Here is a 24,752-nt window from a genome sequence, read left to right on the forward strand (position 1 = left end):
TACACTGCCCTGTCTAACACCAATAGTACAAGGAAAGTAATCAGAAATCCCACCATCAAGTCTGATGCACGATTTGACATCACTGTACATTGACTTGACAATGGTTAACATTTTACCTGATATGCCAATATTATGTAATTTGATAAAAAGTCGGCTATGGTCAACAGAGTCAAAAGCTCTGGCAAAATCAACAAATATACAGTAAAATTTTCCTCTTTTTTTTAAAGATAATTTTGAACGATTGCATACAAGACCAATATGTTGTCAACAGTACAAAAACCTTTACGAAATCCTGCCTGCACTCCAGAGATGGCCCCAGTATCCTCTGCCCATTCATAAAGTCTGTTGTTTAGTATGCTACAGAATATTTTCCCGAAGACATCCAATAATGTGATTCCCCTATAGTTATTGGGATCAGATTTTGAACCTTTTTTCAAAAGTGGAATAATTACCCCCACGTGACCACCCTTCAGGAAATTTCCCAGTTTCAAAAACATTGTTAAATAATTCACTCATGAGTGGTAATAAATGATTTACAGAACATTTAAAAAAATTCAGCAGGAATTCCGTCTGGACCAGTAGCTTTCCCATTTTTCAGTGATTTCACTGCTTTGATAATTTCATCATTAGTGATCCAATCATTCAAATCTCCACAATTACCATTTTCAGCATAATGCTGCTCAAACATTGAATCAAAAGTGATGTCCCCGTTGTTTACAACCTGTGGCTTATTTATCTGTGCAAAATGTTCCAACCAACAATTAGACGAAATTTGTGGACTACTAGAGGTACCCCTACAATAAAAATTAATGTACAAACTGAAGTGAAATTAGCAAGCTTTGTCTGTTTTACCGTGCATTTTTCCATTGTTTTCTATGGAACGAATATATTTCAATATCTCAAAATGTTGCTCGCTGACATATGGTGACACAAATATATAGTGTCTTACAAGGTATTTTTGATGTCCAACAAAATTTAGAATTTGAAACCGTTGCTATGACATTTTATGCATATTGTTTTACAGTTTTTCTCAAAAACAGAATGAAAGTGAACCACAAAAGTGCATACATTTAACACTAATTTATGCTTATGGCAATACGAGTCACAATTAAATATACACAAATTTATATCTGTTCTGTGGTTTTACAGGCTTCAAGCTTGACCACGAGTAAATCAATTTTCACAAACCATAGAAACTTCAAAATCGCATTATACAATTGAATAAAGGTCGCGATTTCAAAAAACCTACCGTTCAACTGTTACTTCAGCTGTCGCAACAAAACAAAATGTCTACGACTTCCATGCAGAATATCATGTAAAAATAACTAATTATTATTACGTTTTCAGTTATAGTGAAATAGGGATCAAACGTAAATATATAATTTAATTAGCAACCCGTTTTTCAAGTTCTATGTACAAAGTCAACTATAGACGCTGAGGTGTCTAATTGTATCCACCATTTTGACGTACTGACTGGATTAAAATATTAAATGTTTTCCACCATCAACAAATTAAGTTAATTGGGCTTTATATTTGCATGATGACGCCATACACACGTTGCTTCCAAAGGCCGACTTGGGCGTCAACAACGGGATATAAATCAAATACATTTACTAGACGCAAAGGGTACTCAGATTTTAATATATTCTCTCCAAATAATTTATTTATCGTGTTCAAATATTGTATATAGTCTCAGACTCATTGAGATGAGGGCGCATGCGCACCAACATGGGCGCTAGAATATTAGAACGGATACACGCGTTGTGTCGTCACCGGAAGCGCTGAGACGCCGAACTGCAGCGTCAATGCGGATACACGTTCTCTGTTCCGAGTAGTTCCGAGAATGGTCATTGATGACGCGTTGACAACGTAACAATCGTTCTACAACAAAAAGGCCACGGCAAAACGTTTCACAAAAATTAGTCCTGTTTGAGTGCGACATGGCAGAGGATAATAAGAACGCGAGGCCGATCATTGCTGCACGGGAGAAAGGTTGGTCATATATACGTTCTGATAACAGTTGGCTACAACGAAAAACTAGTTTATCTGAGGTTCGAGGCTCAGCATAGAGTCAGTTGTAGGATCATCTTTTGGTGTATTGATAAGCGAGGTTGGGGTGCGATGACGATAAAGTTATTAGTTTTATGATGCAGATTTATCTTCATCTTACCTTCTGACATTTCACCAATATTTCCCAATATTTCTAACATTTGAATCATGAAAATAAATTACTGATGTTCAAAATATACATCTTTATAAATTGTAACGGAATGGTATAATTGGTTAGTTCATTGTAAGTGACAACCATATACAAGTTCTATTTTCTTCGACTTCTCATACTATGATTCAGTTCTAGCACTGATAAAGGATACTTTGTTCAAAATGTTGTATTGAATAATTACAAAGGATTACGATTATCTACTACTATTTTCTATGTATACATTATAGTTATCGGTCCTAGCACCATTCTCCTGCGCATTTTTAAAGTTTGTTTATGTCACATTTTTCCACGGGCCGCGTTGATACTAACTTCGACTAACTTTTTCCACAGGTCCCGGTCCAGGTCGATATGCCTTACCTTCGTCTGTAGGGTTCATCAAACATGATCATACGAAGCACATGAGACCAGCCTATTCATTTGGACAGCGTTTGGAAAATTCTAGTAAGGTTTAATAAAGATCATACAATGTAATTTGTTATTCGATCTCGGGGGAATAAGGGTGTCCGGTAGACTATTTTTGTAATTTTGTCCTGACCAAAAAGTACATGTGATTATTTTCCACCAATGGGACTTATGCATGAGCAAATGCTTCCGGTCTTCATTGATCAGTTCAACTTTTTATGCAAATTCTATTTAATTAAACATATAATTTTTCTATTTATTTAGTGTTTCGTAAAGATTGCAGCCCCGGTCCAGGGTACTACATTGATCCTCGTGTGACACGAGGCGGCAGAGACGGCACCCCTGCTTACTCCATACTTGGCAGGCAAATAGATCCAAGTAAGTTTTTTCTTTTTATAGATTTTTTGACGTATTTCTCACGATTCCTCCACGCACAGTCACTCTAGAGAGACAGTGCTAACCGTGACGCATTGGAACTTAAGACCTACTCTTGTGAGTTTGTCAACATTTTGTGGGTATTTATCTTATGTTTGCTGAATTTACTTTATATCATGTTTTATATAAAGTACACAAATACATAAAATGCTAAACTGTTAAGATTACATATTATTTTAAAAACGCTAATCCCTCGGATTGAGCGGTAAAATGTCGCATGTGGCATAGACTGATTACGGGATCCTCAAAGCACGCCACCAACGTCAGTATAAATTAGTCATGTGGGCTTGGAAGCGGTCATGATCCAGTTTTATAAGATCATAAATGGTATTGTTACATTATTGTTTCATTATATGAACTTCAAGTTTATTGCGTGTGTGTGATCATTAATACACCGTATCTAAATTGTTATATACTTATTAGGTAATTATTTGGAATTGTTTAAAATTATTATTTGAACGTTATATCATTTTTTGTTCTATTTTGTTAGACTGTTTAAATATTCTATTTTTATTGGGTCATTAAAAAGTTTACTGACAATTTCACACTCTTTCCATATTTCATTATTTAGCAATTATTTGGCCATTATTTAATCCCTTCCCTCCTTATTATTGTATAGTTTTGCTTTGTTTCAAAATTTTACAACGTCACGGTGTCAAACGTCATTATTTCAACGTTTTTATACGTGTTGGTAATTTGTTCATGGCTTCAACTTTATTTGATCTTGTGTTTATAGGTGTCTTATAATTTAACCGTTATTTACAGATTATAAAAACGGATTATAAATATGTTTATATTATGTTTATATAGAAATATCTATCGAAACCGGGTGTAATCTAACAATTCGCATGGTGCTAGGGAGTACTTAGGTCATCTTGCAATAATGACATAAAATTATGTAACCATTACTAAACAACAACAATAATAATGACAACAGTGACTTCCTGAATCCATCAATTACCGGGAGGCTTTTGACAATCAAATGATATTTTAGTTTTTATCAGTCATTATATATTTTTTATTATTTCAGATCAGTTTAAAACACCATGTCCTCGTGCTTATTGTCCCGAAAAAGTTCATCCTCAAGGTGAACGCCATGCTCCATCGTATTCTATGGGAGCAAGGACTAGATATAGGAAACGTGACGCCGTGCCAGCACCAAACAGCTACACACTGCCACCACTTCTGGGTCCTAAAGTACCCAACAACGTATCGTGTCCGAGCTATTCGATGACAGGTCAGGCAAAGACGGGTAGTTACCTTACAGATCTGACTAAAACACCTGGCCCTGGCCGCTACAATGCCACGGCACCAGACGTTAACGCTAGCAAAGCCCCAGTGTATTCTATGCTTAGTCGGAGCTACATGCCCGGCGATGGTACGCAGAAACCAGGGCCTGGAGCTTACAGTCCCGAGAAAGTAGTTGTAAATAAACCCAAACCACCAATTTATTCACTGGGAATACGTCATTCGGAGTACGTCACACCACTGTTTATAGATGCCGATTAATTAAACATCACTGAACTTCGTTTGTGTAAACATCATGTATGGTGATACAATCATGTAATAAAGTGACATGTGAATAAGGACAGTGGGCAGTAATTCATTGTCGTGTTTGGGTGGTGATTTGAGGTACATGCTCTACCAAGCACGGGCTAAGTAAGATTTAAACTAATCTTATATCGGCGCATTGCATTCACGCACGGACGAGAACAACAGTTAGCACGGGAGCCTTCAAACTTGTTGGGAATATACGAATCTTCAGTTCTTTTATTTTGATTAGTCGGTTACAGTAACCAGGGAGGTATACATGTCAGTTCTATGGCTATAAAGCAATAACAATATACACTATGTAATTTCAAAGTGTAGATTGCAGAATGGCATGAGTCTCATCTTCTAACGTGTTTGACCGTAGACCGTGCAAGCCTCCATGGACCATGCAAAGAAGCTGTGCGCGAACGCACCCCCCTTACAATTCACCTTACTTGGATGTGCCGCTCTTTGGGTGTGTTTTTTTCAGCCAGCTGGTCATAAATAATATCCACACATTTCAGGGATTTGATCTAAAATGGGGTCCACAATGTCAAAATGACTTTTTCAAAAAAATGTTTTAGTCAACTGGGGACTTCCTTGTATTCAGCTATATATAGTTTTGATGGAATGCACCCAGAATGCAATGCATACTTGTAAGGTTTAATGTATTATGCATTTATTGAGATAATTTAGGTGTTCTTTTAATATGCTAAGACCATACTTTGGTCTAAAATGGGGTCTGCTGGACAAATATTGGATCTAAAATAGGGTCTGCCTGATAGCCTTTGATCTAAGATGGGGTATGCATTTTTTGTCCAAATTGATCTAAAATTGGCTCTGGGTTTTGCAGTGCAGGCTACACAATATCGTTCCTTGGTTGCAGGTTAATGAGAAGAGATTCAATTTTATAACCACTCATTAGTCACAGTTTTTCACAAGTTGAATATACATACACTTTACCCCCTCAGAAGTATCTTACAGGTGTATGTACTGACAATGGATGAAATCATTTTATCTATGAAGAGCGTCAAAAACAGCAGGATATTTTAATTAATATTGCAACAAATCCAGCCGTTAAAATGCGGGTCAAAACAGCGACACATACTCAAACTTCAACTATGGGAGTAAACACCCTCCCCCCCCGACACCATGTACTTACATATGCAAGTTGATTGTTACCATTAGATCAAAAATGGCCATTTTGGTCCTCAGATTTGCCGAATTCTGATACTTACACATGTCCAGAGCCATAATTCGGAGATGAACAGGGCGATTTCATTCAAATTTTGTATAAGGATCATGCATAATGTCTTTTGAGATTTGAAAAAAAAATGGCTGATTGGCGACAACTTTGTTTTTATTTATGTCTATGCTAATTATGATAGCAAGCTGCAACTTTCATTCATTCGTGCATCATCGAGTTACAAGTTGACAGAGTGCCACAACCAAAAACCTGGTAACACTGCATGATAGTTATTTTGTTGATTTGATTAAATTTGTTGAATTGATGGCCATTTCGCCTAAAATCGCAGTCTGTAAACATGTCCAGAATCATTACATGTAGATGGACACACTATTTTATTCAAACTTTGTACCAGGAATATTCATACTGGGTTAGATGTGCACATCATAACTTCTTTGAGATTCAACAAAAATGACCGATTAGCAGCCATTTGTTTTTTTATTAATTTCTGTGCAGATTTCTAACTCGCCTCAATTACTTGTTCGTGCACAAGTAGTATTTTCATACTGGTAATACTGTGGAATGTACGAGGATCATACATATTGGGTTACAGGGAACAGCATTTCATTTTGGAGATTCAAAAAATTCGTTCATGTTGCATGAAAACAGGAGAGGTTTACAATTAATGTTAGTACAGGCTGTATGGAAAAGATACAAGTAGCCCCCTGCAAAAAAAACTCCCTCTATGGCTCATTTTTCTATCCAATAACATTTGTGAAATCCAATATGGTAGAAACATTTTGGCCCTGCAGATTATGGCTTTATTGAATAAGGTACTGGTACGACAATAGTTTGCATCCAACCAAGTCCAGTTAGAATTAGAGTACTTTCTCATCCCTGGTTCAGAGCATCAGCAGCTACCTCAAAATCTATGGCTAAACTACATTTGAAGCATACCGGTACATTCACCAGCACCTTAATATGCACAACACTTAATAGAGCCAGACCACGGCAAATAGCAATAGCTTCCTCACCAACTGATTGTATCATATATTCAATGATTTTTTTTGCAGAAAAAAACTTTCATTCAACTTTGAATGCCACTTTTATATGTTTAGCATTATTTTTTACAATTTGTGCTGGCCAATTCTGATCAACCTTAGAATATTGTAATATTAGCACCGAAGTACTTATTTTTGCTTAATATATTGATACAGTCACCAAGATCTATACAATATGGCTTTTCGCCCTTTTGAGCTATTCAAACTTCCTTCAGGCACATCCAGAAAAGTTTTAATGCAATCCAAGACAACTGACAGGGCAGCCATTTTGTTAATACACAAATTAGGACTCTGGCATGTTAACAATATCTATTTTGTTCAGTCATTTCGTTGACAAAATGCGAATACATGGCCAAATTTCAGTCAACTTTGACAATATATTGATAAACTCACTGCACCATACTCTGGTACTCATACTTTGAGGACATTTAATGTGTTCTGTCAATTCTGCACAAAATTCACAACTCTAAAAGACCATTTTGGTGCTTTCTGGATTTATTTAAGTGTATTTACTAACACTGATAATTAGGAACAGAAAACAGGAAATTGCAAACATTTCCCCATATACAGTGCAATTTTTACCAATTCATCATCATTTATGAATGTCAGGTTATATAGACCATGCTCCTATTTTCAAATGGAATGTACTATTAACAAATTATTAGAATTTGTAGTCATTGTTCTCGTTAAATGAGTGTACTGAAATTGTGGCAGTTGCATGATAAACTTGTGCATACTCCCGATTCAACTTGAATCATACAACCAAAAGTCAATGTAGTGTTAGATACGTGTAGCACAGTAAATCTAGATCATTTTTCCTTTCAATGTCTTAAATCTATATACCAGTATACAACTTTTATCTTTTAATCAACTAAAAACATACCTCGGTTTCCTCTATTCTAAAATCTATTTTTGAGCATGTTCCAGCATTGACAATGTTCCAAAATTTTAACATTATCTAGCCAAGACTGTCACTCCGAGTGCCCATGGACCTGCATCTATCTACATTGTATAGACCTTAAGAAAACTGGTCAGACTCTGGAATGGGGAATTTACCGTTATTTTTTTCGATTTTACATGTTCAGGCCCTTGGGCTTATACTCTGGGAAGTACAGTAGTGAAAATTTCTGATTGGTCGAGAAACACAGGTTTTAGGAATTTATATAAATGATATTTAAAAAAAATAGTGTATTTGAAAAAACATGCAATCGCTCAATCTAAGGGGCAAGATATCGCCTGATTTTGGGATTTGAGAGCACACCACCAAACCAAACTTGTAGAATGTTTATTATGCACAGCAAACATTGTGAACCACCTTGCTAAACATCAAAACGATAAATAAACTTTATTTCCATACACTCAACAGAAATTACAGAAATTAAACTAGTATCTAAATTTACAAAGAAAATAAGGAAACTACATCTATATAACTACATAAATAACCACCAGAACTGAAACTAGAAAAAAAAAGTTGACAGGGCAGTGATAGGCAATTAATATCTTGATTTGATTGTAACAGTTCGATAGTGGTTCTCTAGAAAATCAGTTTTCAGTATGTACAACAGTATTTGAATTGTGGAATGGAAATTGAACTTTACCAGTAAACACGACAAAAACATGACTGTTCGGTGAAATGAAAGCTGTTTAACCATAAATAAGCTGAAATGGCAGAAAAGACGAGGCAAGTTCACAGTGCATGTCAGGAGCTCAGATTTGATGTCAGAGGGATTTTGAGAAGAAGCTTGCTGGTTCATTTAGCATTCTTCTGCAGGTATAATTGTTCGTCATGATGTATGATTGCACTGTTTTATTCCACAGAATCCAGGATCATGTATCAATGGTAGTTTGATTTAAGTCTTCTAAATAGAAGTATATGTGGTTCTAGAAAAAAAAGAACGAGGTAACAAAGTAAATAAAATTTCACGGCACACTTGGGACAGGAATCCTTGTATATATATTCACTTCAAAGTTTTGATACTCAAATTTTTTTTTTATGTATTTTGTTCTATTCCGATCTAAAAAGGCAGCCAAATTAAATGCTACGAGGAGAGCGAGGAAAGTGGGGATGGGTGGTCCACAAAGTTTCAAAGTTTGAATACTGCTGATTTTTTTTTTATTTCCTTGGCATGTGCTCTTTAAAAATTAGCACTTTTTTTTATTTCCATCCCTAAAGCACTACTGTACTTGCAGTGACACTTAATATTGGCCCCATGCAATCAATGTACACATTGTTTAATACATTGTTTACATGTAATTTGAATGCATGCCGACTGTGGTGCTTTTATATTTATGGACAAAATTAATGTACAAGCATATTGAAGTTAAGTTGGATACAATTAAGGCAATGTAAAAGTTACAAAAATGTTGATTAAACTTTCGACTAAAGATGAACTAATTTTGCACAAAACTGTCTATCACTTGATCAATTATGAAAAATATATGTATCGATAGTACTAGTGTCAAATCCAATCTAGTAACTTGACAATAAAAGCCAATTCTCACCTGGAGAGTGTTTCATGTAATGGATCCATCCTTGACTTTGTTGTACACCGATGCCTCTCCATTCAGCTTCTGACATCAGGTGAGAGTCGGGAACCAGCTTGGCAATATCTTTGGGCAACATCACGTGCCTAAAACATAATTGACATTTTATTGATTTGATGTAGCAGCATAAAGGTACAACCTCTACAGGTCTTTCTACTAACTTGTCATTGTTTCAAAAATAAAAATTACACAAGTATTTTATTCTAGACGCCACTCTAATTTAAGTGTTAGGCGAGAGTGAAAAGCTTCAATTTTGCTCTAAAATGGGTGTTACGAACAGTTCAAAGTTTGCAGTCCAACACCAAAAATGGTCAGTATTTCTAGGCAATAACAAAAATACGAGTTTAATTTAAGGTAGAATCCTACTGCAATTTGAGAAAAATGGTCACAAATCACATAACAATATTAGTTCATTTGGTTTACCGTACTCTGCGCCTGCCCCCCCAATTTTGCGCAATGTTTATACTCAGGGTTACATACGGGAAAGTGCCCACCCCTTATCATTGCTTAACAAGTACTGGTAATCTTATTTATATGATACTGTACATCATGGATATTGACCACCGTGAATGCGTAGAGCACGGTAACCCTGACATGTTAATAAAAGTAAAATGAGGCAAATATTTTATGCCATATTCAGTTTACTTATCAAAAATTGCTAGTTACAAGTTTATAAACAAATATGATATATTGCTTGCTGAAAAATGACGACACTATATTAGGTTACCTATTGAAGTAGTCAAATCACTGCTATGGACACGAGTATGAGGCCAAGGGGCATACCATTGTACAAACTGGAATCCTAAATGTGGGTGCAAACATTTACCAAGAAGCCCACAATGTGCTTGTATATCACCCACATTCTAGTTACATGTATATCAGGGGTACCAATGAAAGTGTAGCTTTTTAATGAAAATCACAGCTTTGACACCGTGGGCATAGCTTGGTCAGGAAAAGCTTAGCTGCAGGAATGAAATCCGCTAGTTTTGACATCGAGAACTCAAGCTTTGAACATATTTTGATGTTGAGGGCGTACACAACATGGCTGCCTCCAAAAGCAGTGTTAGCGACGGTAAGTATTTTACTCGTTTTCTAAACAAAATCACCAAGTTATGCTGTGTAATATGCCGCAATCAGTGAAGTTCAGGTTCAATTTCATTTCTAGAAAGTTTCAGCCACCATTTTACGAAAATTGCAGAGAAATCTCAATTCCAATTTTCGAAGCGAACAGGCTAGCAGGACGTCCTATTCTTATACATGTACTTGGATTTTAATGACTGTCACAGTGTAAAGACGTGGTGGCTAGTGTTGACAATGTCTGTTTTCGAGAGTTTGTAAAAGCTCACGAAGATTTAAAAGTTAGCATCATATGAGATGAATATTTAGCTTCTCTTCCTTTCATTTATGCACAAGCCACCACGTCTTTACACTGTCATAAAATCCAAGTACGTGTATAAGAATAAGACGTCCTGCTAGCCCGTTCGCTTCGAAAATTGGAATTGAGATTTCTCTGCGAGTTTCGTAAAATGGTGGCTGAAACTTTCTAGAAATGAAATTGAACCTGAACCTCACTGATCGCGGCATATTACACAGCATAACTTGGTGATTTTGTTGAGAAAACGAGTAAAATACTTACCGTCGCTAACGTTGCTTTTGGAGGCAGCCATGTTGTGTACGCCCTCAACAATCAAAATATGTTCAAAGCTCGAGTTCTCGATGTCAAAACTAGCGGATTTCGTTCCTGCAGCTAAGCTTTTCCTGACCAAGCTATGCTGCACTGTGTCAAAGCTGTGATTTTCATTAAAAAGCTACACTTTCATTGGTACCCCTGTATATGGTCAGTGAAATAATTGCCAATTTCTGAATTTACCCGATTGGTCAAAATGGATTTGGTTTAGAATAATATGCAGTGATACTACTGTAGTAGAGCAAACAACATTGAGGACGAGGAGCTATCCACACTTGTTTCGTGTCCCGTCATCGCTAGCTGCGCATGCGTATACGTTCGTTGAGTACTCTGCTGATAGCAAGCATGGCGGACAGTGGCTTTCCCCAGGGTTGAGGAAATGTGGGGGAAATGCTGGGGGTTTATTTTGGGGTGGGGATTTGCCTATCCTTGCCCAAGGAGGTGGGGCATTTGACAAATTTTTCAACAATAATTTCCAAACCCCCCACTAAACCCTGAGGTGGGGGGTTGACATTGACTGGAGCACACAAGTATGAAACCCTGCAGGGCTCCCCTCTATCCATCCACCATGAAAAGCTAAATTGATAAGGGAGTTAACAAAAATAAATTTGGCTAAACGCTTTACTGTATAAATTAGTATTACTCTTGTATGGTAGGCTGTATTTTTTGACAAAATAGTGATTTCATGACCAGTTCAGCCGAAAGCTCGTTCAACCTTGGAGGGACCCTGACCTGGGTGGCAATTTCAATCCTCACAAGCCTGAATAACAATTAATGCGAAGATAGTTTGAAGATCAAACTAACAATTTACTAATATTAGGATTCTTTACAGTAAACGTGGAAAGTACTACTTATAATAAAATGGGTCTGAATGGAAACTGACGATGTAACTAATTCATGGCTCTAATAATGACACGACCAAACTGCGGCAATTCGAAGTCACGTCAGTCAATTGTGGCATCAGTGCCCTTGAACAAATTCTACGGACCATGTACACACGACAAAAAGCGGATAGAACTACGTTGAAACACCAGGCCCACCTCAAGGACCAGTTGACAAATACAAATAATAAAGCGGCCATTTTACATGACCTATTTTAGCTCCGTGCATGACCGGACTAGTTTCTGAAATGATTTGATGCTAAAAACGTACAACTAGTTCATAAGTTTCATTGTTTCGTTATGGGGCGAAATTAGCTACTTTTTGTCGTTTGAACTTTAAACGTGTTTAGACATTAGCAGATAGCTGGCAAGTTTGAAAACAATTATCGTATACACGAAGATGAACACTTTCCTTACCTGTATTCGAATTTTTCATCAAAATATTTATCCGAGTAGTAGATGTGTTTCGAAGACATTGTGATAATGTAGAAACAGCTCAAGAATTGGCAGGTTTTGCAGCAAAAATGTTAATTGAGGTATAAGCAACACAGACGGAAAGAAATGCTCAATGTACGCGCATTCACAACGATTTCAAATATGCCGCCAACCGTTATTGGTCAGCCAGAATCACGTGGTTTTGACGTAGGTTTCAGTCATTGGTCAATATTACAGCTACATTCAAATCTAAAAAAATCAGATTTTAACATATCCTAGCTAAATGATAACACACTACAATGAACTATAAATTTACTAACATTTCAATAATTATTGGTAACAAATACATTTCTTTTATTTTAAACTGTTATGAATTTGATAGATCGGGCTGCTTAAACAGTTTGACCTATGACCTTGTAGGGGGCGCTATTTACAAGTCTGTTCGTCAAGTCATGAGGTATTAAATATAAATGATCGTTGGTAGATGAGAACTGATTTCGTGCAAGGTAAACTATTATTTGTATCTGTACATTGAAATGAAAAATCATTTTACAATGTGTTATTAATTATTACAGCCATGTTCAGACCAAAACGTTTGACGTACGGAAGATATCGGCGTGTTAATGGTCAACTTGAACACATTTTGCTCACCCACACCGCTGCCCATGCACAAACAATTGTTAGCTGGCGATGTAGTAAATGCAAGAAATTTATTGATGGATGGATGGCTTCCACCATATCGTAAATAACTATCGTAACGATGTTGGTTAATTCATTTACTACCACTACAACCAAGTTGTACACCTGATAGCCGCCGACTCGCTGTTCGGCGACAGAAGCTAGCAAACACTCCCAGTAGTCAGTGGAAAGTAGCAGACACTAGCAGACATTGTCTATCAATCAAAAGGTATGAATCAAATTAACAAATTAATTAATGAAACAAATTAATTTAATCATTTTAAAGGGCAGTAGTTGTCATGCAGCATGTATTCGAATTTTGTGTAAACAAACATGTATATGTATTGCATGGGACTCACTTCAAACACAGCACAGCCAGTGACTATTACTTTAAAGGGTAGTGGTCATTGCACAGCGCATGTTCAATTTCAAATATTTCAAATAATGTATTTTACATGCATTATGTAGATCGCTATGACTCCCATATCATAATATGATTTATTGAGAACACACAACATCCTTTGGAAAGGAGCTAAAATCGTCACAAATGTCACGGATATTTGATAAAATAAAAAGTGTATTTATAAAGCATTGGATTAACTCAATTAATGATGATAACAGACAAAACACTAATACAAAAAACAAACTGAGGACTTACAAAAAATTTAAAACAAACTTCATTTTGGAAAACTACTTAATTAAGCTAAAAAATAAAGAACTGAAAAGTACCGGTACCCTAACTAAATTCAGACTGAGCAATCACAGTTGAAATTGAAAAAGGAAGACACAACAGAATCAAAAGTAGCGACAGAATCTGCAAATTGTGTAATAAAAATGATATTGAAAATGAACATCACTTCCTCATAATATGCCCAGTATATAGTAAAGAGAGGGTCATTTTATACCACGAAGCTGAAAAGATTATTCCTGACTTTACCAATCTCGCACCTGAAAATAAATTCATAAAAATAATGTCAAATAATAACTTAACAATTCCTCTGGCACAATATTTGAAATGCAGCTTTGTTATTAGACAGCAGCACCTACTTAGTCATGACTTTTTTTTTTATACCTATTATGTGTTCATTGGGTTCTTGTTTTTATACTCAGTTTATAGTTTTTTTGTTGGCGTCCCATTTTATTTTATTATATATTTCCATTACTAACTTCAATTTAGTCTGTTTTTAGTTGTCTTTTAAACTATTGGCCATTGTAATTTGATTAATTTTTATCTGTAATTTTTGTTGTAGTAACCTTTAACCTCCTTCAGTAGGTTGTTATGAGTTAATAGATTTGTATTGTCCTCGGAAAGATGAAAAGGGTTACATTTCTGACATTGTAAAACTAACAAAATTCTCACAATAAATTGATTAATTCTAATAAAGTAACAACTATACTTCAACTGTACTATTTCAAGATATCAATGATAACAAACATACTACAAAATTACGACTATAAAATGGTCTAGAACTAGAAAAAGACAAAAACAAAAGAAAGACACGAATATACATGTATATATAAAAAAAAGATAGATGATCAAGCAGGCTGTGCCATGACAACTATCTCCTTTTAACAGAGCAATTCGAACAAATGTATTCACTCGTACCACACAAGTCGTAAAAGGCTCACTCAACAGTTTCAATATTAGGTATAGTGTATACGTACATATACAAGCAATAGAATTTTATAGAATTGCTCTTTAAAATGAATATAATCCAAGTAAATTAATATTTTGATTAGTCAATGAAAACGGATATGATAATAGTGATTCAAAGCTTTTGTATGCCTGATGGACAGTGTCTGCTAGCTTTTACTCTCTGCTGGGAGTGTCTGCTAGCTTCAGCTGAGTAAACATCCATAGTGAAGGTCAAGAAGTACCCCGTAATATCTGAGGGTGAAGAAATTAATCGCATGACATGCCACCACGAGACAAAAGTTTGCAAAAATGGAAATCGCAAATCAAGGGCAGAGCACAATAATTAAAATTTAGATGCTGAAGTTTTCTTCAAAATATGTAGGTTCAGATTAAGTTTCTGGATTAGTGATGAAGCATGCAGTATTCTCATTGTAACAAAGGCATTTCCTTCATCTTCATAAATATTTATCAATTTCACAATTTAAACTGAAAATTGAATTACATTGGAACATATTCAAATTATTTTGGTGAGTACTTCTTGTTGATTGGCTGCTTTGATTCAACTGTAATTTAAGTTTCTATAAAATCACTGAACAAAGATATCATATTTTCATTTTCTTGGATTGAGTTGCAAAAAATGAATTTCCCGTCAAATGCGAGACTTTTGGTAAGCTATTTTCAAAATCATGTATTAAATTTGTTCGAAAGCAACAAGTTTATGTTGTACTGCACATAGTTTGGTTTTTGTCATATTTTTGTTTTGAAGTTTGTCTATTGAAAATCATAATTCACATTTTTTTTTATTTTATACATCATGCGCGAGGTAACTCATTTTGGGATATTTAAACGTAACCGTGCACGTAACCAAGAGATGCTACATTAATTGTTATACTAGAGTTGGTTATTCCTGTGTGGTCTCTCATCTCTTTGTATCTACGTACTATCTGATTGATATTTTGTTCTTTTTATTACAGTCCATATATTCATATGTATGGTGACTAAGGTTTCATATCAGATCTAAACATGAGTCGTAAACAGACACCAAGTGACTTTCTTAAACAGATTATTGGTAGACCTGTTGTCGTTAAACTCAATTCTGGTGTGGATTATAGAGGTGAGTGGTGAGATGCTTGATAGATTACATGTGTACATGCTCTTTAAGCTATGCAATACCGGGTATTGGTGTAGAATATTTATTATCTATCGAAATTATGCATTTATTAAATAAAACATTAAGGATGTAGTAGACTTTCGGTGGTGTTTTTGTTTTCATTTTTTTTGTTTTATTAAACTGTGACTTATACTTATAGGCAGCTTTTTAAAAAAGTTAAAAATAATTTACAAGTACCGGTAATCCCGGGAATATACACCTTGGTTAAGCCCCTCTGAGCCAAAACAATAACATTTGTAATTAGCTTAATCCCGCAAATAAACATTGCATGCACGCGTCCGGTCAAATGACTGGATGCACTCACTCGTTACTGGTAGTTCATCACATCGCATCGCTTTTCTGAACTATATATTACTGCTCATTTATTTTGTATTGACCCAAGTTTATTTTGAAAAATGGCACGGAAAAAAATTGGAAAAAGAGTGTTCCAATGACAAGCGAAACCTGCAAGTTTATGAATAACAGAAAGCGTATTTTTTACTACGAAACACAGTCCCTCTACGAAACAAAGTTGAACGAGTCGACAACAGACAAGTCGAGTGAATACCTGAATGACATCTGCTCCACCACACCGGAGGCTGAAGACACCACCGTAACCACCTCAAATGCTGACGATGATGACACCACTATACTGTCACTGGAGGCTGAATGACACATCAACACACAGGATGAGCATGTCAAAATGAAAAATATCGCCAATGAAGTCTGCAGTATCAGGCAATGTTTGCGGTGAAACGAACTGGATATATTGATTACAAATCTGGCTGACCATCGTAATATTCTCCAGTGCACATGCGACCTTCCGAACATAACACATGCACGCGGATTGGCTAAGAATACAAGGTAGTCAAAAATAGACTAATCAGATCCATTGTGTCATGTGGGACGCAGACTGACTTTCAAAAGCGTAGCTGAACCGAGTATTGGCATCTCATTATGTAGTTCTGCTCTGATGATATTTTCGCTTGGTTCGGGTGCAGTGGCTTACGAGAAAGGAAGCGTAGACACGACAGTGTTCAAGTTTAACGGTCACATATCACGTTTTGTACATAAACAATTGTTTGTTGTGATATGGTATAACACTCAAAACTAAACTTGTCAAGCAAATAAACTTAAATTGATAATGTGATTACACTGTTTATTCAAGAGCGGCCATACTTTGTTTTCACATGCTTCAAATTATCGATTTTTTCATAACTTTATCGGCCATATACTAAATGGGTTATTTTGATATTCAAAAATCAACAAATAACTGAATACGACGCACTGAACAGAAAATATCCTCTCGACTGTGCCCTTTGAAAAGTAACGTGTCTAAAACACAAAAATCATGATTATGCAAACAGTTCTTGTCTGATTTCATTGATTTTTTTCAGAGATTGAACTCAAGATCAATTGAAAACAAATATAAAATCTTTTTCAAGTATCAGTAATATTTCATGACTAATTGACTTTTGAAAACGGAACAATATAATTTATTACAGAATTCTTCTCCACCACTTTGTAAAAGAACCAAACAATTCAGAAACTATTTTACATTATGTTTGAGAATATTGTAGTACTTCTTTTCTCATAAAAATGTGTTGGCTAACTGTTTTCGTTTTCTAGTAAAAGTAAAAATAGCAGAACAATTGATTTTGTTTATTTAACAGTCACGTGACGTACTTAATGTTGACATTCGTGTTATCATAATTGTTGGATAGAGTGTTGCAAGGGCTACAATAACATGTAAATATTGTTAGTCATTAATCATTATTATTATTTTTATCAAGCTTTTTCTGTTTTGCCCAACGAAAGTCTACTACATCCTTAAACATATTAGCTATAGATACAAGAAGCTGTCGAATACAGAAAGATATTTAGGACCATAATCTGATGGCATTAAAGAGCAATCATAAAATATCAATCAACAGTGTGCACATATGAATTAATCACAGAAATATGATTAATAACTGAAATAAATAAAACATAAGTAGCTTGAATCAATTTATTTTAATATTTATTTTTATTATAACCTTTATGGACTGAATACAGCTTTTGTGGCCCTCATTTATTTCCATTGTATGACCTCTGGTGACAAAAGCCGTATCCAGTCCATGAAGATTAATTTACAGTACATAATTTGTCTATATGGCCATTGGTGAAAAGATTTCCAATTGGGGCCGTTTATATACCGTCATCTAATGGTCTGAAATTTAAAGCAATTGTTATGATCCAGTGCTGGATCATAAGGCAGTCTCTCAAGATTTTAGTTTTGTTTGGTTCTGAAAATAGGTAGGATTGTCGAGATGTCCAAATTTAGTTGTAATTTTTTGTCCTCTTCCTTCTTCCATCATGCATCCTGTACATCTTCATTATCTTCAGGAGTTTTAGCATGCTTAGATGGCTACATGAATATAGCATTAGAACAAACAGAAGAATATGTTAATGGACAACTTAAGAATAAATATGGTGATGCTTTTATCCGGGGAAATAATGGTAAGAATTAATTTATTCAATACTCGAGGGCTAAATCTAATTTTTCAAAAATTTGTTGTTGACATCTTAAAGGAAGGAAGTTAGTTGTCTCACTCACTATATGGGTATGCATGCATACAACACGTATAAAGTGCATTGAAATGTGAACATTCACACCACGTGACACCCTTTATTTTTCAATTTTTGGAATGATAGCATACTTGTTATACTTGCATACTTGTGTTGCGTACAACACTTATAAAGTGCATTGAAATTTGAACACTCACACCACGTGACACCCTTTATTTTTCAATTTTTGGAATGATAGCATACTTGTTATTGTCAGCTTTATCCACATTATCGCATTTGGTTGTGAATTTATCGAATTCATGCCACCCATTGGTCACATTCATGTCACATATTTTTTCTTTTCCATCACGTTGTATTACACATTTTCACCCTGCAGTGGCGATCTAAACTTACTCTGGAAACACAAATATCCTTGCCCAACTTCTATGATCGTCCACAACTGCGAGACCACTTCCTTATATTAGAGTGTGGTAATAATCTAATATAATCACCATGTTGAAACTGTGTGATGCAGATGTGATAAATGAGTGATGCAAATGTGATTAATGTGTGATGCAAATGTGATAAATGAGTAATGCAAATGTGATTAATGAGTAATGCAAATGTGATAAATTTGTGATGCAAATGTGATTAATGTGTGATGCAAATGTGATTAATGTGTGATGCAAATGTGATTAATGTGTGATGCAAATGTGATAAATGAGTGGTGCAAATGTGATAAATGAGTGGTGCAAATGTGATAAATGAGTGATGCAAATGTGATAAATGAGTGATGCAAATGTAATAAATGAGTGATGCAAATGTGATAAATGAGTGATGCAAATGTGATTAATGAGTGATGCAAATGTAATAAATGAGTGATGCAAATGTGATAAATGTGTGATGCAAATGTGATTAATGAGTAATGCAAATGTGATAAATGTGTGATGCAAATGTGATAAATGAGTGGTGCAAATGTGATAAATGAGTGGTGCAAATGTGATAAATGTGTGATGCAAATGTGATAAATGAGTGGTGCAAATGTGATAAATGAGTGGTGCAAATGTGATTAATGAGTGATGCAAATGTGATTAATGTGTGATGCAAATGTGATTAGAGTGTGATGCAAATGTGATAAATGAGTGATGCAAATGTAATAAATGAGTGATGCAAATGTAATAAATTTGTAATGCAAATGTGATTAATGAGTGATGCAAATGTAATAAATGTGTGATGCAAATGTGATAAATGTGTGATGCAAATGTGATAAATGAGTGATGCAAATGTGATAAATGAGTGATGCAAATGTAATAAATGAGTGATGCAAATGTGATAAATGAGTGATGCAAATGTGATTAATGAGTGATGCAAATGTAATAAATTTGTAATGCAAATGTGATTAATGAGTGATGCAAATGTAATAAATGTGTGATGCAAATGTGATAAATGTGTGATGCAAATGTGATAAATGTGTGATGCAAATGTGATAAATGTGTGATGCAAATGTGATAAATGTGTGATGCAAATGTGATAAATGTGTGATGCAAATGTGATAAATGTGTGATGCAAATGTGATAAATGAGTGGTGCAAATGTGATAAATGTGTGATGCAAATGTGATAAATGTGTGATGCAAATGTGATAAATGAGTGGTGCAAATGTGATAAATGAGTGGTGCAAATGTGATAAATGAGTGATGCAAATGTGATAAATGAGTGATGCAAATGTGATAAATGAGTGATGCAAATGTGATTAATGAGTGATGCAAATGTAATAAATGAGTGATGCAAATGTGATAAATGTGTGATGCAAATGTGATTAATGAGTAATGCAAATGTGATAAATGTGTGATGCAAATGTAATAAATGAGTGATGCAAATGTGATTAATGAGTGATGCAAATGTAATAAATTTGTAATGCAAATGTGATAAATGAGTGACGCAAATGTGATAAATGAGTAATCAAATGTGATAAATGAGTAATGCAAATGTGATAAATGTGTCATGCAAATGTGATTAATGAGTAATGCAAATGTGATTAATGAGTAATGCAAATGTGATTAATGTGTGATGCAAATGTGATTAATGTGTGATGCAAATGTGATAAATGAGTGATGCAAATGTAATAAATGTGTGATGCAAATGTGATAAATGAGTAATGCAAATATGATAAATGAGTGATGCAAATATGATAAATGTGTGATGCAAATGTGATAAATGTGTCATGCAAATGTGATTAATGTGTCATGTAAATGTGATTAATGTGTGATGCAAATGTGATAAATGAGTAATGCAAATATGATAAATGAGTGATGCAAATATGATAAATGTGTGATGCAAATGTGATAAATGTGTCATGCAAATGTGATTAATGAGTAATGCAAATGTGATAAATGTGTGATGCAAATGTGATAAATGAGTGATGCAAATGTGATAAATGAGTAATGCAAATGTGATAAATGAGTAATGCAAATGTGATAAATGTGTCATGCAAATGTGATTAATGAGTAATGCAAATGTGATTAATGAGTAATGCAAATGTGATTAATGTGTGATGCAAATGTGATAAATGAGTAATGCAAATATGATAAATGAGTGATGCAAATATGATAAATGAGTGATGCAAATATGATAAATGTGTGATGCAAATGTGATTAATGTGTGATGCAAATGTGATAAATGAGTAATGCAAATATGATAATTGAGAGATGCAAATGTGATAAATGAGTAATCAAATGTGATTAATGAGTGATGCAAATGTGATTAATGAGTAATGTAAATGTGATTAATGAGTGATGCAAATGTAATAAATTTCTAATGCAAATGTGATAAATGAGTGATGCAAATGTGATAAATGAGTAATCGAATGTGATTAATGAGTAATGCAAATGTGATTAATGAGTAATGCAAATGTGATAAATGAGTGATGCAAATGTAATAAATGTGTGATGCAAATGTGATAAATGTGTGATGCAAATGTGATAAATGAGTGACGCAAATGTGATAAATGAGTAATGAAATGTGATTAATGAGTAATGCAAATGTGATTAATGAGTAATGCAAATGTGATAAATGAGTGATGCAAATGTAATAAATGTGTGATGCAAATGTGATAAATGTGTGATGCAAATATGATTAATGAGTGATGCAAATGTAATAAATGTGTGATGCAAATGTGATAAATGAGTGACGCAAATGTGATAAATGAGTAATCAAATGTGATTAATGAGTAATGCAAATGTAATAAATTTGTAATGCAAATGTGATAAATGAGTGACGCAAATGTGATAAATGAGTAATCAAATGTGATTAATGAGTAATGCAAATGTGATAAATGTGTGATGCAAATGTGATTAATGAGTGGTGCAAATGTGATAAATGAGTGATGCAAATGTAATAAATGTGTGATGCAAATGTGATAAATGTGTGATGCAAATGTGATATATGAGTAATGCAAATGTGATAAATGTGTGATGCAAATGTGATAAATGAGTGATGCAAATGTGATTAATGTGTAATACAAATGTGATAAATGTGTGATGCAAATGTGATAAATGTGTGATGCAAATGTGATATATGAGTAATGCAAATGTGATATATGAGTAATGCAAATGTGATAAATGTGTGATGCAAATGTGATAAATGAGTGATGCAAATGTGATAAATGAGTGATGCAAATGTGATTAATGTGTAATACAAATGTGATAAATGTGTCATGCAAATGTGATAAATGTGTCGTGCAAATGTGATTAATGAGTAATGCAAATGTGATTAATGAGTAATGCAAATGTGAATAATGAGTAATGCAAATGTGATTAATGTGTGATGCAAATGTGATTAATGTGTGATGCAAATGTGATAAATGAGTGATGCAAATGTAATAAATGTGTGATGCAAATGTGATAAATGAGTGATGCAAATATGATAAATGTGTGATGCAAATGTGATTAATGAGTAATGCAAATGTGATTAATGTGTGATGCAAATGTGATAAATGAGTAATGCAAATGTGATAAATGTGTGATGCAAATGTGATAAATGAGTGATGCAAATGTGATTAATGTGTGATGCAAATGTGATTAATGAGTAATGCAAATGTGATTAATGTGTAATGCAAATGTGATAAATGAGTGATGCTAATGTGATTAATGAGTAATGCAAATGTGATTAATGTGTGATGCTAATGTGATAAATGAGTGATGCAAATGTGATAAATGAGTAATGCAAATGTGATAAATGTGTGATGCAAATGTGATTAATGTGTGATGCAAATGTGATTAATGTGTGATGCAAATGTGATTAGAGTGTGATGCAAATGTGATAAATGAGTAATGCAAATATGATAAATGAGAGATGCAAATGTGATAAATGAGTGATGCAAATGTGATAAATGAGTGATGCAAATGTGATAAATGAGTGATGCAAATGTGATAAATGAGTGATGCAAATGTGATAAATGAGTGATGCAAATGTGATTAATGTGTAATACAAATGTGATAAATGAGTGATGCAAATGTGTGCAACATGTTAGATGAAAGCCCACCAGACTGCTCATGAACATCACAAGAAGCACAACTTTGACATATCTTAAAAATAAATCTCCACCACCCAAGAAAGTGCCATGTGTGACGTTCAGGGTATATTTCACTGTAGTGTAATGTATTACCTTTATCTCATTGCAGTCTTATATATCAGTACACAGAAGAGGAAATACTAGCCATGTTGAAGTCAGCTGTGATTATTTATACATGAAACCTTAGAAGAGAATTTCTTTTTTTGAGTTTACACCATGTACTCACTGTAAAATACTTTATTTTAGCTCGAATTAAATAGCAAAAGTGAATTCCAAGTGAAAATAAAGTATTCTACAGTAACTATTTTCATAGTATAGTGTCCATCAGCTAAGTTTTATTGATTGACACTAAATAACTAAGGATTAAGGGCATTTATCTGGCATGACATGATAAAAATACTACTAGTACTGTTCATAAGACTTACGTGAGAACGACAAATTTCAGCTATTTCTACAAATCCTTTACTAATGTAATCAAGTCTGTGGGAGAAATTATGCCGGTTGCGTTGTGTTTCTCAAGATCTTGAATATAACCACAACCTTTTCTGTTCCACAACACTATCAGCAAAAGAAGTTTTATTGATACACATGGAGTGAAGTTTGTATTCAATTATAAATTGCACACTCAAAAAGACAGGAGTTCACATAGTGTGATTTCAGTTAGTTCTTCATCACTCCTTGCATGGTTATGAAAGTTGGATGTCCTTATCTTTTATCTATCGTTGATATGTCATATTTGCTCTATTACATTTCTAATGAAAATGAAACTAAACCCAAACTTGCATTTATTGTATAGTGCATCTCTCAACAACGATAAATAACAAAGATACTATCAGAAAACTACAATTAGACAAAACAAATTAATCGCATTTTTAGTTTTGTGAATTTTTTTTTTTTTTTTTGGAAATCACAAATTTAAAAGCATGTGCATATTTATTTTGATTCTACAGTACCCTCAAGTTAGGGAAAACTGTCAAAATTGATTTTGCAGTGAAAATGTAACTGCGTTTTTTTAGACAGTAAGTCAAGGCGACAAGAATACAATTGGCTACAGTATGTTGTGTACAAGATTGAAATATTATCAAACTTGTACGCCATCTTGTTCTTTTACCAGATGCATTTTAAAATTTATAGATGTGAACTTGATTTTTGACATCTTTGTTATAAACCTATTGTATTTTTTTTTCAATATCTGCGTAAGGACTTCTTTGTTTCAGCATCTTTTCAGATGTAGAGTCGAAAATTATGTGAAAATGTGAAAGCAAATTGAAAATGGCGATCATAGCAATTTCATTTTCTATGTATTTATCAAAGTAAAGTTTCTTTTTTAAGGTGGCTTTCTAGAGTTTGCCTACTGAGTATTCAGGATTTATGGCTTTTTGCTGACAAGTCTTAAACTACAAAACGCCTCTCCACAGAGAGCAGTGTTAAACAAAGCATGCCTATTTTACACATACGGATAATGAGTTCTTTTCTCTAATTTTAGCAAGAATCACAATTTTTTTTTAAATCAAATAGTATGTTGTATGATGTCAGTACTTAAATATCCTAAAAAAATTACACCAAATTAATTACACTAATATTGGTAACAATGCAAAAGTTGACCAAGCTAAGTACTTGTGTAGAGCACCCCCTAAGTTCATACTAATTTATTGCTCTTTGGATCAGTTCTTGTTGTGCTTTACCTACTAATGTAATTAATCAAGGATTTATAAGACAATGGATGCAACTATCATAATATGTTGATATGCGATGAAGTTCTCAAGGGAAGCGAACTCCCATTCTTTA

At 34.3% G+C, this 24,752-nt stretch overlaps 3 protein-coding genes across 3 annotated transcripts; 2 read left to right on the forward strand and 1 right to left on the reverse strand.

Annotated features, from left to right (window-relative positions):
• The first annotated feature begins 1,940 nt into the window (after nucleotides 1-1,940).
• On the forward strand, nucleotides 1,941-4,647 carry LOC100368464 (ciliary microtubule associated protein 1A-like). Its single transcript, XM_002732755.4, has 4 exons — nucleotides 1,941-1,992; nucleotides 2,552-2,662; nucleotides 2,888-3,001; nucleotides 4,089-4,647. Exons 1-4 carry the CDS (start codon nucleotides 1,941-1,943, stop codon nucleotides 4,565-4,567), a joined length of 756 nt encoding a protein of 251 aa, XP_002732801.1. The 3' UTR covers nucleotides 4,568-4,647.
• A 3,508-nt stretch (nucleotides 4,648-8,155) lies between these two features.
• Nucleotides 8,156-12,545, reverse strand: LOC100366347 (cyclin-dependent kinases regulatory subunit-like). The gene is made up of 3 exons (XM_002732742.4): nucleotides 12,365-12,545; nucleotides 9,338-9,465; nucleotides 8,156-8,716 (listed from the first exon to the last, which is right to left on the reverse strand). Exons 1-3 carry the CDS (start codon nucleotides 12,421-12,423, stop codon nucleotides 8,670-8,672), a joined length of 234 nt encoding a protein of 77 aa, XP_002732788.1. The 5' UTR covers nucleotides 12,424-12,545; the 3' UTR covers nucleotides 8,156-8,669.
• Nucleotides 12,546-12,802: 257 nt separating this feature from the next.
• On the forward strand, nucleotides 12,803-23,537 carry LOC100368619 (U6 snRNA-associated Sm-like protein LSm6). Its single transcript, XM_002732756.3, has 4 exons — nucleotides 12,803-12,888; nucleotides 15,671-15,810; nucleotides 18,232-18,345; nucleotides 23,074-23,537. Exons 2-4 carry the CDS (start codon nucleotides 15,720-15,722, stop codon nucleotides 23,106-23,108), a joined length of 240 nt encoding a protein of 79 aa, XP_002732802.1. The 5' UTR covers nucleotides 12,803-12,888; nucleotides 15,671-15,719; the 3' UTR covers nucleotides 23,109-23,537.
• The last annotated feature ends 1,215 nt before the right edge of the window (nucleotides 23,538-24,752 follow it).

Source organism: Saccoglossus kowalevskii, chromosome 13 (genome assembly GCF_978046115.1).
Source record: "Saccoglossus kowalevskii chromosome 13, keSacKowa6.1, whole genome shotgun sequence".
In the NCBI taxonomy this organism is placed as follows: domain Eukaryota; kingdom Metazoa; phylum Hemichordata; class Enteropneusta; family Harrimaniidae; genus Saccoglossus; species Saccoglossus kowalevskii.

Coding starts and splice junctions, on each gene's coding strand:
- LOC100366347 (XM_002732742.4), bottom strand. CDS start 12,423: ATGTCTTCGAAACACATCTACTACTCGGATAAATATTTTGATGAAAAA. Junction 9,466..12,364: donor GATGAAAAATTCGAATACAG/GTAAGGAAAGTG, acceptor ATTATGTTTTAG/GCACGTGATGTTGCCCAAAG. Junction 8,717..9,337: donor TTACATGAAACACTCTCCAG/GTGAGAATTGGC, acceptor TTTTTTTTCTAG/AACCACATATACTTCTATTT.
- LOC100368464 (XM_002732755.4), top strand. CDS start 1,941: ATGGCAGAGGATAATAAGAACGCGAGGCCGATCATTGCTGCACGGGAG. Junction 2,663..2,887: donor ACAGCGTTTGGAAAATTCTA/GTAAGGTTTAAT, acceptor CTATTTATTTAG/TGTTTCGTAAAGATTGCAGC. Junction 3,002..4,088: donor TGGCAGGCAAATAGATCCAA/GTAAGTTTTTTC, acceptor TTATTATTTCAG/ATCAGTTTAAAACACCATGT.
- LOC100368619 (XM_002732756.3), top strand. CDS start 15,720: ATGAGTCGTAAACAGACACCAAGTGACTTTCTTAAACAGATTATTGGT. Junction 15,811..18,231: donor TTCTGGTGTGGATTATAGAG/GTGAGTGGTGAG, acceptor CATTATCTTCAG/GAGTTTTAGCATGCTTAGAT. Junction 18,346..23,073: donor TTTTATCCGGGGAAATAATG/GTAAGAATTAAT, acceptor ATCTCATTGCAG/TCTTATATATCAGTACACAG.